Source organism: Narcine bancroftii, chromosome 1, assembly GCF_036971445.1.
Source record: "Narcine bancroftii isolate sNarBan1 chromosome 1, sNarBan1.hap1, whole genome shotgun sequence".
Lineage (NCBI taxonomy): Eukaryota > Metazoa > Chordata > Chondrichthyes > Torpediniformes > Narcinidae > Narcine > Narcine bancroftii.
Genome location: NC_091469.1, coordinates 341,362,845 through 341,379,768, shown reverse-complemented (window position 1 = coordinate 341,379,768; position 16,924 = coordinate 341,362,845). Strand labels below are relative to the sequence as shown.

At 42.9% G+C, this 16,924-nt stretch overlaps 1 protein-coding gene across 3 annotated transcripts in view; it reads right to left on the bottom strand.

Annotated features, from left to right (window-relative positions):
* Positions 1 to 1,262: 1,262 nt before the first annotated feature.
* Positions 1,263 to 16,924, bottom strand: part of tert (telomerase reverse transcriptase) — a 49,100-nt gene continuing 33,438 nt past the window's right edge. For 2 of the 3 annotated variants that reach the window (XM_069910034.1, XM_069910041.1), the window contains exons 14-17: positions 16,260 to 16,384; positions 12,189 to 12,326; positions 5,092 to 5,205; positions 1,263 to 2,389 (exon numbers count right to left, since the gene is read on the bottom strand). In XM_069910034.1, coding sequence (XP_069766135.1) covers positions 5,102 to 5,205; positions 12,189 to 12,326; positions 16,260 to 16,384 — 367 coding nt within the window. In that variant the 3' untranslated portion in view covers positions 1,263 to 2,389; positions 5,092 to 5,101. Of the gene's footprint in view, positions 2,390 to 3,698; positions 3,974 to 5,091; positions 5,206 to 12,188; positions 12,327 to 16,259; positions 16,385 to 16,924 lie in introns of all 3 variants that reach the window. The other variant, XR_011348370.1, reaches the window with a different exon arrangement.

Sequence of the window (16,924 nt, the reverse complement as noted above, 5' to 3'; positions counted from 1 at the left end):
CCCACCTTTTCATGCACTCCCTCTCGTATGCTCCCTCGTGCACCCACTCTCACATGCACTCCTTCTTGCTCACACGCACGTACCCACAAGCACAATCCCTCACACATGCACGCCCCCCCACATACGCTCCCTCATGGGTGTGCTCCATCACTGATGCCCCATATTTGCCCTTCCCCTCCCTCACATGCACTCTCGTACATACTCTTGCCCACCCTCACATGCGTGCACTCTCACACGCACTCCCTCCTGCGCACTCTCCCACAAATTTGCATTCCCTCACCTGAGCTCACTCCCTCATGCACCCACTCACACAATCTCACATGCACTCACACGTGCTCCCTCTGATTACAAGTTTGTGCTCTCTGCGCACTCACTTATGCTCACACTCCCTTGCGCAGACACTCACTCTCACACACGCCCTTGCAATCTCACACACACCCTTGCAATCTCACACACACACATTCCCTCCCTCGCCTGGTTGTCTGCGCCCTCACTTGCATCTGCTCACACTAGCCTACCCCCGCTGCCCTCTCCCGCTCGCCTCCATCCTCATACTTCCCCGCTTGCACTCACACCCACTCTCACACACATGTACCCTCACGCATTTACCTGCCCCTTCACGCTCTCCCTCCCTCTCGCACACATTTCCTCCAACATTCATACATGCTCCTTTGCCGTCCCTCGCTCCCTACCTTTCCACCCACTCGTACTAATGGAGAATTATTCTCTGGAAATTTATGGGAAAGGTAGCATCTGCTGAGATAGAGACAAGGTCAACACTGCAGGTGGCTGAGGAAAAGTTTCCCGGACACGCAGCAAGTTGTTCTGCTAAGTTCAATGGGGAAATGTTTCAGGTGTGGATTGTTTATAAGATGGATTTGCAGGAAGGCTGACAACATAAAGTAATAAGCAATCTCTGAATAGGGAGTTGAGAGCCAAATTAATGCAAGATATTTTCCCCTTCATAATGTTTAATTCAACACCTCAGAAATCTTGGGAGAAACATCTTTCTACTGTTAATACAGAGAATGAGGCACCCGTCTACATTTTTATCCGACCTTGATGAAGGCTCAAACCCTAACTGCATTGCTGTGATATTTCTTTTTGCTGAATTCCTCCACTGTGAAAAGATTTTACATTTTTATACACAAAATTGATTTGAAATGTAAATGCAAAGTCTGACCATTCAAAAAAAAGACAGAACAATTGTAATCCAGCCAAGTTACACACATTGCTACGATTGCATTTAATTTTTTTATTCAGTGAAAAATAAAGTACAACCATTTTACTAAGATATTAAAGTTGAATCACCAACTTTCCTGCAACTTGTTAGAATTAAAGAGGACAGAATTCTTGATTAGTAGATCGCTGAAAAGTGAAAAAGGTGCAGTGTTCATGCTGAAAAAAATGTTACACAATAAATACGGTTCCATAGAATTGACCACAATGCTTAGAACCAAAAAACAATTGATTACAGAAACAGATTAATTTCTATCTCATTACATATGATGCATGACTAGAAGTTTGAAAATGGAAAATAAACTCATTCTGTGGTCAAAGTTTGATACAAGCTACTCTTCTTGGAACACAATCAACAAAGTGATAACTTTAATAACAAAATCAATATCTAATTGCAGTTTTGCACCCACAATTGTTAAGCCTAAACTTTGGTAACAGCAGTCAATACTGCTAATAAGTAATAAACTCAAGAAAAAAAAAATCCAACGAGTTCCTCTAGATTTTTTTTCTGCTTCAGGTTTCAGCAACTGCAGTCTCCTGCTTCTTCAGAAAATAATCTACCTTGGGGAAAATTTGACAGTTAAAGAATTGGGGGGAAAAAAAATCCACGGATGGACCTGAAAGATCGGTAGTCATCTGATACAGGATTCTATTTTGAGTTGACTCACTGTCCTGCCAAAAACTTTGCCAGAGATGACTTTGAGTCACCAATTTTTGCAGACAACAGTGACCCTTCAAAGAAGATTTCATCACCTCATAAGACATTTCTAAAGAAAATATCATTCCCACTCACCTTGCAAATATAACCCAGAACCCTCCCTCTATCCAATGGAGAAAGCTTTTTAATCACTGCAGGTTTGTCTCACAGTTAATCCATATTCGTTACAACCTTAAAACACAAATGCCTTATCAACTCTTTTTCTACCAAAATGTTGACACCCAGAGTTCACAGGACACTTGCCAAGGTTTCTTAGCAATTACTTTTTCATGAGAATGACCAACTGATTATTGTCCAAAAGGGGCCAACACAACATTGGCGACAAGTCTTAATCTTTGTGAGCAACTGCTCAGCCTGGCATAAATCTCCTTTTACGATAATCTCACTTGATAATATGACCAATCTTTAACATTCTTGATTTACAAGTATTTCCTGTAAACAAAAAAAAGGTAAAAATCATTTAAGATAGACAAAATATGGCAAACTGAGTGACTTTTAATGAACTGACTTCAACATCATGTGATCTAAGCAAAACTATTTTGCTGAGACAAAATGACAGAAGAAACTACAGGCAAAGTCACAACAGGGAATAAATCACAGAAAAATCAATATTCAAAGCCCATTTTCATTAATAATACAAGAGGAAGTGCAGATTCTGCAGCCAATCTTTCAGGAATGAGAGGAGAAATCACACAAGGAATAATTTCTGAATTATTTGGATATTCATGAATGTCATCATGAAGAAAGCATGTCAATGCCTCAACTTTCTCAAAAGCTAGCAGAGGTCTGGTATGACCTTGGCAGACTTCTACAAGTGTCTGCTGGAAAGTTGTGACAACTGGCTGCATCACAGCCTGGTACGGGGGGGACACCAATACCTTGGAGCAGAAAGCCCTACAAAATGCGGCAGACACAGTACATTAAAGGTAGAACTCTCCCCACCATCAAGAAAGCCTACACAGAATGCAGCCATCGAAGAACAGCAGCAATCATCAATGATCCACGCCACCCAGGACATGCTCAGTTCTCGCCACTGCCACGAAGTATAGGTGCTACAAGGCTTGTATTACCAGGTTCAGGAATGGTTGCTACCCCTCCACCATCAGATTTCTAAACATCAAACTCAGAGAATCATTTAAAGGTGCTTTTTTTTGCACATTATTTATTATCACATATTTATTTTCTGTATTGCACTGACCAGTTGTTTGCACTTCCTTCTTGTTTGCACTTTTCTTGAGTACAGTTTTTTTGCACTACCGACCGATAAGCCTGGCCTTTAGGAAAAAAATCTCAGGGTTGTATCTGGTGTCGTGTATGTACTCTGACAATTAATAAATCTGATCTCTGAATCTGTAAGTGAACAGCAGTAAAGTGAAGACAGGCAAACACAGGAAGAAGAAATGTCGCCAAATGGTGGGTTTTTGATCCTTGCTTCTCTTGGATCATTTCTGGGACCGAACAAAATTAGACAGGCTGCAGCTCTATAGCACAAGGCCAGATGAGAGGTTAGCAAATATGAAGGTTTAAACTAAAGGACAGCAAACTGAAGTGTCAAGGTTTGGTATTTTTGTATGTATGTATGCTAACGCACAAGATAGTAGATAGCTTTGGTGAGCTGCCCTTACAAGCAATTAGACAGGACTTGCAAGCAGTGGCAACAGAGACACATTTAGGAATTTAATATGCTGGGCTACAATCTATTTGGGTGTTGAAAAAGACTGCTTGCTGGAAATGTACAAACCTGTGATATATTATTCACACAAGCACTTGCCACCCCAAAGCACTTGGCTACTGTGAAGCACTCTGCACCAAATGAAAGAACTTTAGAAACCTAACAGCGTTGTGAAGTAGGAAATGCAGTCGTCAATTTGTATTTAGGAGAGTCCAGACAGAGGACGGACGTACTGGATCAGGTATCGGTTTTGTGGAGGATTGGTGGATATGGGTACATATAGACCTGCAGTGAACTTGCTCGCTCTCTTCTTCACCCAGTGACACATGATATTTTGTAAGCATCTGAAAGAACAGATTAGCTTTATTTTAGCCTCTCCTCCAGCTCTGCAGTATCTGCCACATTTTTATCCCTCTCATCCCTGGAGTGGGATGGAAAAATTCCTTCATTCCACAATTTCCATAGCAAAGGTGAGAGCATGCCATAGGCCAATTCCATAGAATTTGCTCTATGTTCACTTCTGGCCGCCAAATATTGGGAAGGAAGTGGAAAAAGTTTGAAATCAAAATTCAGAAAGGCAAAAAAACTAAAAGGAAGAGATGATCACACCCCTGGAGAATAATAGGGAAAGGGAAAATTCAGGGAAGAATTCATTAAATGAACTAAAAGGAAGAGATGATTACACCCCTGGAGAATAATAGGGAAAGGGAAAATTCAGGGAAGAATTCATTAAATGAACTAAAAAGAAGAGATGATTACACCCCTGGAGAATAATAGTGAAAGGGAAAATTCAGGGAAGAATTCATTAAATGAACTAAAAGGAAGAGATGATTACACCCCTGGAGAATAATAGGGAAAGGGAAAATTCAGGGAAGAATTCATTAAATGAACTAAAAGGAAGAGATGATTACACCCCTGGAGAATAATAGGGAAAGGGAAAATTCAGGGAAGAATTCATTAAATGAACTAAAAAGAAGAGATGATTACACCCCTGGAGAATAATAGTGAAAGGGAAAATTCAGGGAAGAATTCATTAAATGAACTAAAAGGAAGAGATGATTACACCCCTGGAGAATAATAGGGAAAGGGAAAATTCAGGGAAGAATTCATTAAATGAACTAAAAGGAAGAGATGATTACACCCCTGGAGAATAATAGGGAAAGGGAAAATTCAGGGAAGAATTCATTAAAAGATTGGGAGAACTAGCTTCATCAATGAGAAAGCAACACTGAATTTGATTCTGGTTATATTAGGGAAGTGCTCTCTATAATTGATTTTAATGAGAAGATTAAATGTTAATCTTTAAAAATTAGATAAAATTTTGAAGGTAAACGTTTGCAGAACAGCAAGTGGCAGCAAATGGGATTATTTAAAATCGCTCTTTCAAAAGCCCAACCAGGCTCAAGGTGCTCTCACCCTGTATGACTCAGACTGACCACAATTTGTTACTTTTAACACATACCAGTTGTGCTTTAGTCCAAGATGGCAGCAAAATCTTGATGAAGCAATGGCTGGGTTATATTCTGCAATAACAGGAGTGTGGAGCGTGGTAAAATCTTTTGCAATTTGGCCCTGCCTTTCAACAGAAATAGGACAATTAGATTATAAAAATAGAAAGAAAATTCTCATCTTTATTTCTGCACATGTTGTGGTGCTTTAAAAGTATGTTAATAAACACCATCCCACAAAAATATCAGAGAAGTTATACTGGATGTGAGAAATGGGTCCTTTTCTTTTCCCAATCCGCATTGTACACCATCTCTTAACTTCTGTCTGAACTGGGTTCATTGATCTGAAACCTCAATACAATCGCATCACTTTCCTTTTTACCCAAAACTAAGTCTTGCTACACTAACTAATATTATGCTAAGCAGCTCTGCTTTCAGATCACTTGGTCAATCATCTCAACATCTGCAAACTCTCGAATTGTCTCCAACTTTCAGACCTTAGTCCATTCTCCCCATCTAATTTTCCATTAGTGACTATTACACACTTTACTGTCTGAAATGTTATTCCTAATCCTCCCCCTCATACCTTTAAAAATGCTCCTGGGAAGAAGCAAAACATCTTAGAATGTAGTCACTATCATGTCATTATTTAATCACAGAGTACCTGTTCTATACCTGTTTGTCCATCAATATATGGGCAGTTGGGGAACGGAATCTATTCTGCTAATTATAGTTCAAATGCCCCATTATCCTGGAGAATATAATTAATTTTGTGATTAATTCACTTCATTATTTAGAGTGCCTAAAGGTAGACATCAAACTTTACAAATTAACAAAAGGACAATTAGACTTTCCCCTTACAATAATTAAACAATTCAAATCAACTCCTTTGAGCAAGAGCTAAAAAGCAGTATCATTTCCCTGGCAAAAACATATGGAGGAAAATCAGAAATTCTCTATACATTAATATTAGGTACCAAAGTTCAGAGCAAGTGCCCCAAGTTCTAATTGGCTGCAGCTTTGAGAAACGATGCACAAGAAACCTGTCCCCATTTTTAATGTCACCAATCATCAGTTTCTTTCCCTGTTCAATTCTATTTATTTATTTATTTTTAAAATCACTTGTGTTGAATTCAAACATTTCACTTTAACAACATTTGATGGTTATGTCCCAAACATTGTCAACCTTATTAGCTTGAGAAATTTAAAAAAAAACTGCAGATGCTAGAAATCCAAAACAAAAATGCTGGAAATACTCAGATAGTCAAACAGCATCTGTAGGGAGAGAAACAGGATTAATGTTTCAAGTAAAATACTATTTTGTCAGAGAAAATTTCTGATTTTTAAATCAATAGTATATGTGCACAGAACTGAATGCAGCAAAAAAATTCAAAAGTGCAAAGAACTGACAGATGTCTTTAACTTTTAATTTAATAAAGGATAAAAATGACTTTAGAGCTGTGGTATATATAGAATCAGAACGTTCAAAACGTACCAGGGTGTTGGTTAATGGGGTGTAAATCAGGTACCATGGACTCATGGACTGAAGTGGCCTGCATGTCTAAATTTAAAATTCAAACTGCAAAATACAGTGGTACATGGAGAAATAGAGTCCAAGGTAAAGTGATCTTACTGAAACATTTAATATTCTAACAGGAATTGACAGGGAGAATGATGAGAAGATGAATCCTCTGGTGATGTTGTCTAGAACCATAAGATGGAGATGACAACCATGAATCTCAGGCATTCACTATCCTGGAGAGCCATGGTGGCGAAGTCAATGGAGATATTCACTAAGGAAACTGGCAGCTATTTGTACTACAAGGGGATTAAGGAATATGGAGAGCAAGTAAGTGGCATTGAGGCCAAACCTGGATCAGCCACACAGCCATTCTCAACTTTTTTTTTGGCTATGGCCCCCTTCAGAAACTGCTTAAAATTTATGGGCCCCCTTCCCTGTGAAGCAGTTGTTTAGTTGGTTTCTTCCTTACTTCTCTCCTACTGTCTATAAAAAACAAAAATACTTAATGATTTCAGTCTGTGGCCCCCTTTAAATGTGCTGTGGCCCCATTGAGGATGGGTGAGCTGACGTTCAAGTATATTATCATCTGACTGTACACATGATGAAACATCATTTCACCAGACCAGTACACACACAATACAACTTTAATATATAAACAAACATTTTGAAATTATTTACTTGGTTATAGGATACTGTTTCTCAATCTCACAGCTTGTGTGAAGAAGCCATTTCCCAACGTGGCAGCCTTGGATTGACTGATTGATCGGCACAGCAGGCATGAAATTGACTTGCCCACTCCTTCCCATTTAAGTTCTTTTCAACCAAAAAGCTGTCTTCATTTGCATAAGCAATTTTCACCAATTGTTCCACTATTTGGGACTGTTAGCGTAATGTTATTACAGCACCAGAGACCAGGGTTGGAATCGGAGTCTGAAAGGAGTTTGTGCATTCTCCCACTATTGGTTTCCTCTGGGTGCTCCAGTTTCCTCCCACCATTTAAACACTGTACTGGGGTTGTAGCTTAATTTTGGAAAAATTATTTTGGGAGAATTTGGTAATATCTGGGGGGATTTTGGTAAGATTTACAGTAGGTTACATACATACACACATTTTAAAACAGATCTTATTTGAAAGACTGAAGAAATATTGAAGATCTCTGGAGAATGTTATGCACATTCACAAGTAGGTGTTAATTGAACTGAAAAATGAATGACCATGTTATGAACTGGTGCCAGGATAGCTACAAGTACCTTTCTGCAGGGTGCTTACAGGAAGGTCAACGCTGGGTTTTGTTTATCTAACAACATTTTGAGCAGAAGAAAGAACTCCTGTTGTTTGCTGAAGAAGGTGGGGGTTTTGCAAGTGAGTGAATCAGATGTTTTTGCTGGAAGTTTCAGTTGGAGAGAGAGAGAGAGAGAAAAGAGAAGCTCTCCCAGCTAGTGTGTGTGACACTAAAGCAGCTGAACAGTGCAAGCCAGGAAGAGCTGGTTAGAAACAAAATTCCAAACCAGTGGATGGCTGTAAGTGCTCTGTCTGAGGTTTCTCTTGGAATAAGAGGAATAGAACTCTGTGGTAGCTTGAAGAAAGAAGTTACCATCTGGAAAAACCTGATGGGGCAAATTTCATCAGCGAGACATTGAGGTGACTCATGGTGGTACCTCAGTTGTAGAAATCCTGGAACAACAACTCTCTCTCTACAAACCCTACAAGAACCTTCCTGAGCGGTAAACATTTACCTTTCGAGCACCAAAGCCTGGTGAACTTTATACATGTTAAATTCTGTGCACGGTATAAGAATTGCCTGCATCCAGAGAACTTGGAATAAGAAGTGAACTATGATCCAAATAACTTTTCTTAAATTTACACACACATTACATACATGAGCGCTTAGAATTAGAAGGGGGTTAATTTGGGTTAGTTAAGTATAGAGTTAAAGTTTGATTCTATTTTCATGTTTAAAGTTGATTAAAAATAACTTTTGTTTTAAAAACCACTTGTCTTGGTAAATGTCTATTGCTGCTGGGTTTTGGGGTCCTTTGAGCTCGTAACAGGTGGCACAGGCTTGTGGGCTGAAAGGGTTGTTATCGTGCTACATGTATAAATTGAAATTAAAATTCCTGCTCTGTTAGAAATCTTTTTTCCACTCGCAGTTTTTACCCTCATGCCTGAGAACTGTGCTGATATTTAGATCATTCAATTGCCTTCAATTTATCAAGACAAAACTTAACCCTGGCTCAGTTATTCACCAACTAATTTAGCTCGCCTTCTCTCATGACCTTTCCCCTCTTGGCTGTGCTGAGCTGTGTACTTACTATTTTCTCTTCAGCAGAATGGTTACTATGTGTGACAGCTTGACCATATGTAACATGCACCAAATTCCTTCAAAAATTCCTTCACCTTGTCTTTATGAATGATTCTGCTTCCTACTGAAGCTATCTGATCTTTGAATCGACTGGATGGATTAATATTTCAGGTAGCTAGGACTAGTTGAAAATGGTCTCAATCACCCAAACTACAGGTATGTAGTGACTGTTATAGATACAGCAGGTGATGCAGTGAAACAATTCCACTGCAGCAGGCACACTGTCAAAAAGAGAATGCAAAAAAATCATGAACTATTTTCCGGCTTTCTTGCAGGAGGAGATGGTGAACATTTAGCCACAGCAAGGACAAGTGGCAGTGAGTGGGCAGACTTGCAGGGACCAACCCCAAAAGAAATTCCAATGGCATTACTGGATTAGGAGTAGAAACAATCCTCCGTCACATCCTCCTCAGTTCGCACTCTTTCCAATTCACAGGGGGCACTTGGACCAAGTCTGACACAGGACTATTCCAAGAAGGGCTTTGATAGGGGATTGAATAGGGCAACTGGTTGTAGATGCACAAAGGTGTCCTTTGATTTTGTCAAACCGCTCAGAAAGCCAAGTTGGCACAGGGTTTCATTTAGAAGACGGAGCTTGTCGGTTTCAGTGGATTTTATTGCCAACACTTGAGTTATTTAGAGAAACAAAAGCAGCAGGTGCCAGAATCTTGAGCAAACAAAGAAGGACAGACAGCACCCAGGGGAAGAAGTGGTCAATGTTGACCTGAAATACAGTACCCATGGACACTGCCTGACCAGCAACTCTTTGTTTGCACAGTCCTTTGGTTGATCTGATCCAGATAAAACAGCTCTGAGAATGGCTGCAATCTTCCCCCTAGCCATTGCCAGGACTGCCAAAGCACCTCACGGCTCCATAGCCCAAACCTGCTCCTACCACCAGAAGCACACTGCCAAGTCACTGCCACTTCCTTCGACCACCCCCTCGACCACAATGCTAACGTTGTGAGAGCCACAGGGAAAACCCTCCATCAGAGTGAGCCCCAAACTGCAAGTTCAAACGTATCCGGTTCCAGGTTAAAAACGGCCGTAAAAATGTATTTCCTCATCACTCTAAGAGTGATTGACAATGTTGATTCTACCCTGCTCAGTTTTAGTTGCCATCACCAGATAGATTTCGGTTAAGCATCCTTACTGAAGGAAAAAAAATGGTGGTGCAGCCAGAACTGCTGCAATGCCAGTGCTTCCACTGGTGGGGACCTGGGGAGAGAAGACACCAAGCTCCACCACAATGTCCTACTGCCTAGTCCAACTATCGAGAGCTCCATGAAGGCTTCAAACGGCCTGCAAAAGGAGCTGACGGTTTATTTTAAAATCTGGCAACCACAAAATGGTAGCGCCTACGTTCGGCAGCAGAGCCCTGAGGTGTTGCTGACTCTGGGGAAGCAGAGGTGTGGCACAGGGAGCCAGAAAATTGGGAGACCGCCTCCCATTTTGAGAAGCAGCAGAGGCGACAACCCACAGGACGGTAACCACGGTGGTGGTCCAGTTAGGAGCTGCAAGGCTGAAGAGCACACAGGCTGCAGGCAACTCGAGACAAGGAACCTATGCAGGCTGCTGGCAACTAGAGACTGGCTTGAGATTGGCTGAACGGGTACTAGGCATCAAAACCCAGGATGCAAAAGGATGTCAATGGCACTGAGGGTTTCCTGATCGCATTGAAGGTTTGGATCTAGACCTCGGGTTGCTGATAGAGTCTGCATGAGAGGGACTGGAGTCTACCTGGCTGCAGAGGCTGCAGGAGCACTAAAGCTGAATCCAGCGACACTCATTGACTTTGGCGGGGGGGGGGGGGGGGGGGGGGGGGCGGAGGAGAAAGACACTTTTGCTTCTTTTTCCTCAGATCATAAGGGGATTACTGCTGATGGGAAATCTGTCTTTACAGCAGACTAAAGCAAATTTCATGCAACATTACACCTGTTTTATTATGACAATAAAAGAATCTTGGACCTTAATACTTTGTTGTCAAGGTTTAGGCAGGATAACTGCTCTATGAATTTCATAAGTAGACACAACCTCTTGCCAGCACTCTCTACATAACTTGTACCTTTTTAAAAAAAAACCCAGAAAAATGCAGTCAGGTCAATGTGCCTCAGAACTTGCAAAGCTTTACAACTGGAAACAACCATTTAAAAAGTACCAAACACTGAAGCACTCAGGAACAACTACCAGAAGTTAATCACCAACCACCATCACTCTCTGACATGAAATCAAACACAAACATTCCAACTTCACCCCCACTAACATAAATACCATCTGACAATAATTAAAAAATACTGTAATGTATTATTGAATTTCAATGCCTTGCCTCTTTTCCCCTTTATAGGCCCTTGCAAATCTTCTGTTTATTTGTTTTATTCCCTGACCTTTCTCAATTACACTTTATCTGTGCCATCAGTTTGAAACAAGGATGCCTAGAGTATACATAATGGATTTCCGATATCTGGGAGGCAATTCAGATCTAATATTGAACATAGTTACTCAACAGAATGTTTAATTTAATATGTCACTCAATCATCTAGTTCCCATGCATCATATTTTCCAAATGACAGGAGAGAAAGCAACACAAATTTACGTCACTGTTCAAGTGCTGCTGTGAAATTATCACCAATATCTACTCAAAAGAAATGCTGGAGGAACTCAGCAGGTCTCGCAGATTCCAAACGAGATAATATATAGCTGCAGCCACGCGCGACTCGAAGACCCGCCCCCACACACACGAGTATAGTCAGGTATAGCTCTAGTTTATTGGGGCTGATGCCCGACTTTTATACTGTTTGCGTTCCTGCCGTTTGCTGACATCACTTCCTGCATAACAATAGTGGGTTTCCTGTGTGCAGGTATATTCTTACATGACAATGCCTTCTTCCCTGTGCGCTGTTGGCCATGTAGCAGAACCAGCACCACGATGGGGATAATGGTCCCTACGCTGCCTTAGCCATCTGTTCCCTTGCTGGGGCCAGTGCCACTGCGCGCTCTGCTGGCTCTTGGAATGCCTTGCCGCCCGGAGCGTCAGCACAATTGCCGCGGCAGCGGGCCGCTACATAACCAACATTTCGGGCCTCCCTTGAAGAACTCAGGACTGAAATATTGGGTACACATTTTTTTAATCTCCAACAGACGTTGCGAAACCTACGGAGTTCCTCCAGTATTTTTAACACCCTCACAGCATCTGCAAACTTTAGTGTTTCACACCAATATTTACTTACAGGTTTTCAAAGGTCCCAGAAGACCCATGTAAAGAGCCCTGTGATTAGACAGTTTGACAGTGAAAGCAGAACAGCACAGCCATTGGGAAGCTTCAAAAGGAAAAGGCCCAGAAGCGTCTTTGAATCCCAAAGAAATCCCTGGAAAGAGGAAAAAAGTTATATTTCATTTTTTTTTAAACTATTCTTTTAACAATTACTTAATGGAAAGCAAAAAACAAACGAGCTTTGATACCATATAATAGTAACTATGCCTGGTTCTGTTTATATTTTCCCCTTCAATTGTTTTCAATGATTTGAAATTAAAAAAAAAATCATCCTGAAACATATATCACCATATACAGCACAGAACAGGCCAGTTTGGCCCTACTAGTCCATGCCGGAACAAATCCCCACCCTCCAATCCTCTCCCCTCCATGTAATTATCCAGTCTTTCCTTAAATGTAAATAACATCCCTACTTCAACCACCTCTGCCGGAAGCTTATTCCACATCCCAACCACCCTTTGCAACAATGCATAAAGTTCCAGAACTTCTACAAGATAAACATTTGACACTACCTATGATATCTGTACAAGGGGAGGGGAGGAAAGTTCAGAGGGCACGAGAGGGCTAAGTGTCAGGGGCAAGTTTTTTAAAAAATTACACAAAGAATAGTGGGTGCCTGGAATGCATTGCCAGGGGTGGTGGTGGAGGTTGGTTCAATCGGTGCATTTAAAAGACCTTTAGACTGACACATGGATGCAAATTAAATAGAGGGTTATGGGTGTGAGGGTTACAGGCTGAAGGGCCTGTACTGTGCTGTAAAGTTCTATGTTCTATAATGCATGAAATGAAGCACGTCCACACGGACCAGGGTGAACCAGTAACTGAACTTTATTTATAGACTCTCATGCTGCTTTTAGGTGACAACCCACTTCCTATATGTAGCGTGTTTGTCTAAGGGAGTGATGTCAGCACATTACGGAGTCACTACCTGCCCAGCGACCTGCAACTGGGAAGTGGTGACATCTCTCAAGCAACTCGTGTCGCCAAACACTGGCATCTCCAGAGAAAGGAAAGGGGCGGCCTGCGACATCTTGTACCAACCGACTGGGGCGGCGATTCGGCCTGTCTAACTGTGTTGTCGCTCAACCCGTGACACCACTCCCACCCAGAATCACTGCCACCTTTTGAGCCAGTCACAGTACTGTCTTTTGACGGGCAGCCTCTGAGTCTGACATGGGGAGCCGGGACAGGCAGTTCAAATGTGCTGACTGAGGCATTCAAAGGTAAACCTGTCCTGCCTCCCGTCAACATCCAGGGTGCAAACAACACCATCGTGCTGTAACACCTTGAATAGTCCTTTGTAGGGGCATTGCAGGGGTGTCCCTTGCTGTCCTCTGCGAACAAAAACTAAGTCGATGGACTTTAGATCTGCAGGGATGTGGCAGGGTGGAGTGCTGTGTCGGGAAAGTGGCAGAGGTTTCGGTCTACCCACTTGTTCTCTCAAGCGCTGGAGGACATCTAGAGCACTGGGTTGTGGTCTTGGAGGGTTGAAGTGAATGTCCCCTGGGATGGTAAGCGGGGAGCCGTTCACCATCTTGGCTGAAGATGCTGGTAGATCTTCTTTTGGTGCTGTGCAAATTCCTAACAGCACCCATGGGAATTTGTTCATCCAATTAGAGCCTTGTAGTTGAGCTTTCAGGGCTGCTATCAGATGGCAGTGGAAATGTTTGACAAGGTTGTTTGCCTGAGGATGGTAGGCCGTGGTGTGGTTTAACTGGCTGCTGCAGAACTTGGCTAGGTTGCACCAGAGTGAGGACGTGAACAGGGCCCCTTGGTCCGAGGTGATGTGGGTCAAGACTCCAAACCATGTGACCCAGGTGGACAAGAAAATTTTGGCACAAGTCACTGTGTTGCATGTGGGCAGGGATATCGCTTCCAGCCAACAGGTAAAACGGTTGATTACTGTGAATAAATACTGCATTCCTTGGCTCACGGGGCCCAGCAGGTTGATAATCTCCTCGTGCACATAGTCAAAACGGCACTGCACCAGGTGTAAACTCTGGAGCAGGGCCTTGGTGTATCTGTGCACTTTGGTGCATTGGCAGTCTAAATAAATTTTAGCCCACAGTATTATATCGTGGAGGAGACTATGCCACACGAAATTGTTGAACAGCAGGTGGACCGTGGACCTTATGGAAGGATGTGACAGACTGTGTATTTGGTCGGACACCTGCCATCGCCAGGTCACTGGTAGGATGGGTCTGGGGAAATATGTGGACATGTCGCACAGCAAAGACAGGCTCCCAGGTGAAAGACAAAAATCGCTAACCTTCAGGCTGGTGATGGCAGGCCAGTAGGCCTGAATGCCCACATCCTCCTCCTGGTTCTTGGCCACTTGAGCAACATGGAGTCCTCCTAAGATAGTGGAGATGGCTGGTCTGGACAGTGCATCAGCCACCATGTTGGATTTGCCTGCAACACGGCGAATGTCCGTGGTATACTCAGAAATGTAGGAGGTGTCATTGTGGCCTCGCTGACCATGGGTCTGAGACCTTGCTGAGAGCATGTCAGTGGCTTGTGGTCTGTGTGGGCACCAGGTGTTACGGCCCCATCTGCAGTGGTAGAAACAGTAATCGCTCTGTTTGTCTGAGTGCTTGTTGCGTTGCAGTTGGGCCACGGCTACTGGTGGCGAAACCGATGGAGGGGAAGACCCTAGTACGGTGGCTGAGCTGGAGGCACTGATGTTGTAGATCAGTTGTACATGTTTCGAGCTCTGTTGTGGGGTATGGAAAAGTCTGTCTGCTTCCTTGGCTACCAGGTGTGGGGTGCTGAAATCCATGTCTGATATTGCTGAGGAAACGTGCACCAGTAGCTTGGAGAGGACAGGGCCTTGAACAAGAAACAGTTTGTTTGTGTGTCCGCTAAAGTCACCATTTCCCGCATGAGATCGGAGGGGTTTCTATCACCCAGGCCTTGCATTTTGAGGACGTGGACAGCGAGCTCGTGTCGGCTGAGTTCCACAGTATCTCGGAGGAAACGGTGGAATTGTTCGTACTTGTGTTTCACGGAAGGACTTTCCACGAAGGAGCTTACTTTGGCTGCAGTAGCAGCATCCAGGGTGTGGACGATGTACCAGAATTTGGTATCCTCCAAGGCAATACCTCTGACCTGCAACCAGTAACCAGTTCTTGGGTTGATTGGCCCAGCAGAGTGGCAAATGCACCCTCACATCATTGGTCACAGCCATTGCGACCGTAACGGGTAGCAGCATCTTGCATTTTGTTGCGTTCAAGGTGGGCTCCAAAGACGCTGGAACCTTCAGAGTCACCACTGTAGCGGCTGCTAATGGCAGTGCTACTGAAATGAAGCATGTCCACACAGCACGAGGGTGAACCAGTGACTGACTTGATTTGACTCTCTAACGCTGCTTTAAGTGGACGACCCACTTCCTGTCTGGGGCGCGCTGGTCTAATGGAGCGACAACAGCACACTGCGGAACGACAGCCTGCCCAGTGACGTGCAACCAGGAAGTGGCGACACCACCCAGGAAATGCGTGTTGCCAAATGCGGGCTTCACCTGTAAAGGGAAGGGGGCCCATGCCATCTTGTACCAATCAACTGGGGCAGCGATTCTGTACGTCTAACCGCTCGGTCGCTCAGCCCTCTACAATGTTAAAAATCAATGCATTTTTTAAAAAAAATCTGAGAAACGTTTCTAACAAATTCAGATAATTTTCCAGTGCCCTGTAAATGTCATGCTGAAGAATAAAAATTGATGGTGTGCATCAACATAATTCATCTTCGAACTTGTGTCAAAGCTAATTTTAAGAAAATGGTGGCTTCAGCAAAGTGGCATGAACTATGTACATTTCACCCATAATTGTTCGCCATAACTAACATTCTGGGAAGGTGGACACCCATCTCATTTCATGCAACATGTCCAGTCACAGAGAAAAAAAAAACAGCTGGATAAAGGACACAAAACCAAACAGGGTCTTATATCAATCCTGCATTTCTCCACTCGATTAGCACCCCCCCGCCCCCCCATGTTTCTACACGCTACATAATAGAAGTTTAAAGATCTCACCTCGGTTTTTAGCTTTAAGAATGGTGTAGCAACAAGCCACATTCTCAAGGATGACATCAAGGAAGAATGAAGGGTTGTCCTTTATTCGGTGTCCAAAAGGGAGCCGCAAAACACAAGCATGGAATCTGACCACATGGGCAGGGAGAGAAACATCAAATCAGTCAAACAGCCAACACATCTCAGTTCACAGTGAAAGCAGAGAGATCAATTCACTGTCAATGGCATGAGAAACTATACTGTGGCCCTCACCCCCTTCCTCAGTGGATGAAAATATCCTTCCTTCAAATCAAAGAGCAGATTTCTACCATGCAATGTCAAAAATGATCACTCAGCTGTTTATTTCAGCTCATTCGTTGGATGGTAGAACCAAAACAAACTGGGTAACTGTCCTGGGTAAACTTGTACCTCTCACTTTGTTCGTTTTAGATTGGTCACAGTGTTTGAGCTACCAAAAGAAAATAGACACACACACACACACACCGAGAGCAGTTCAGTTTATACAAATGTTTATTACAAATTCAAAAGCTGATTTCAAGCCCTTCCCAATTATACTTAACAACGGCTGGACTGGTCCCAACTGCCGAAGCGAGGAAACGACTGCACACTTGTTGTAGGTTGTCAGGGCGCCGGTAGCAGCTTCTCCACCTCCCCTGACCGGGACGTTG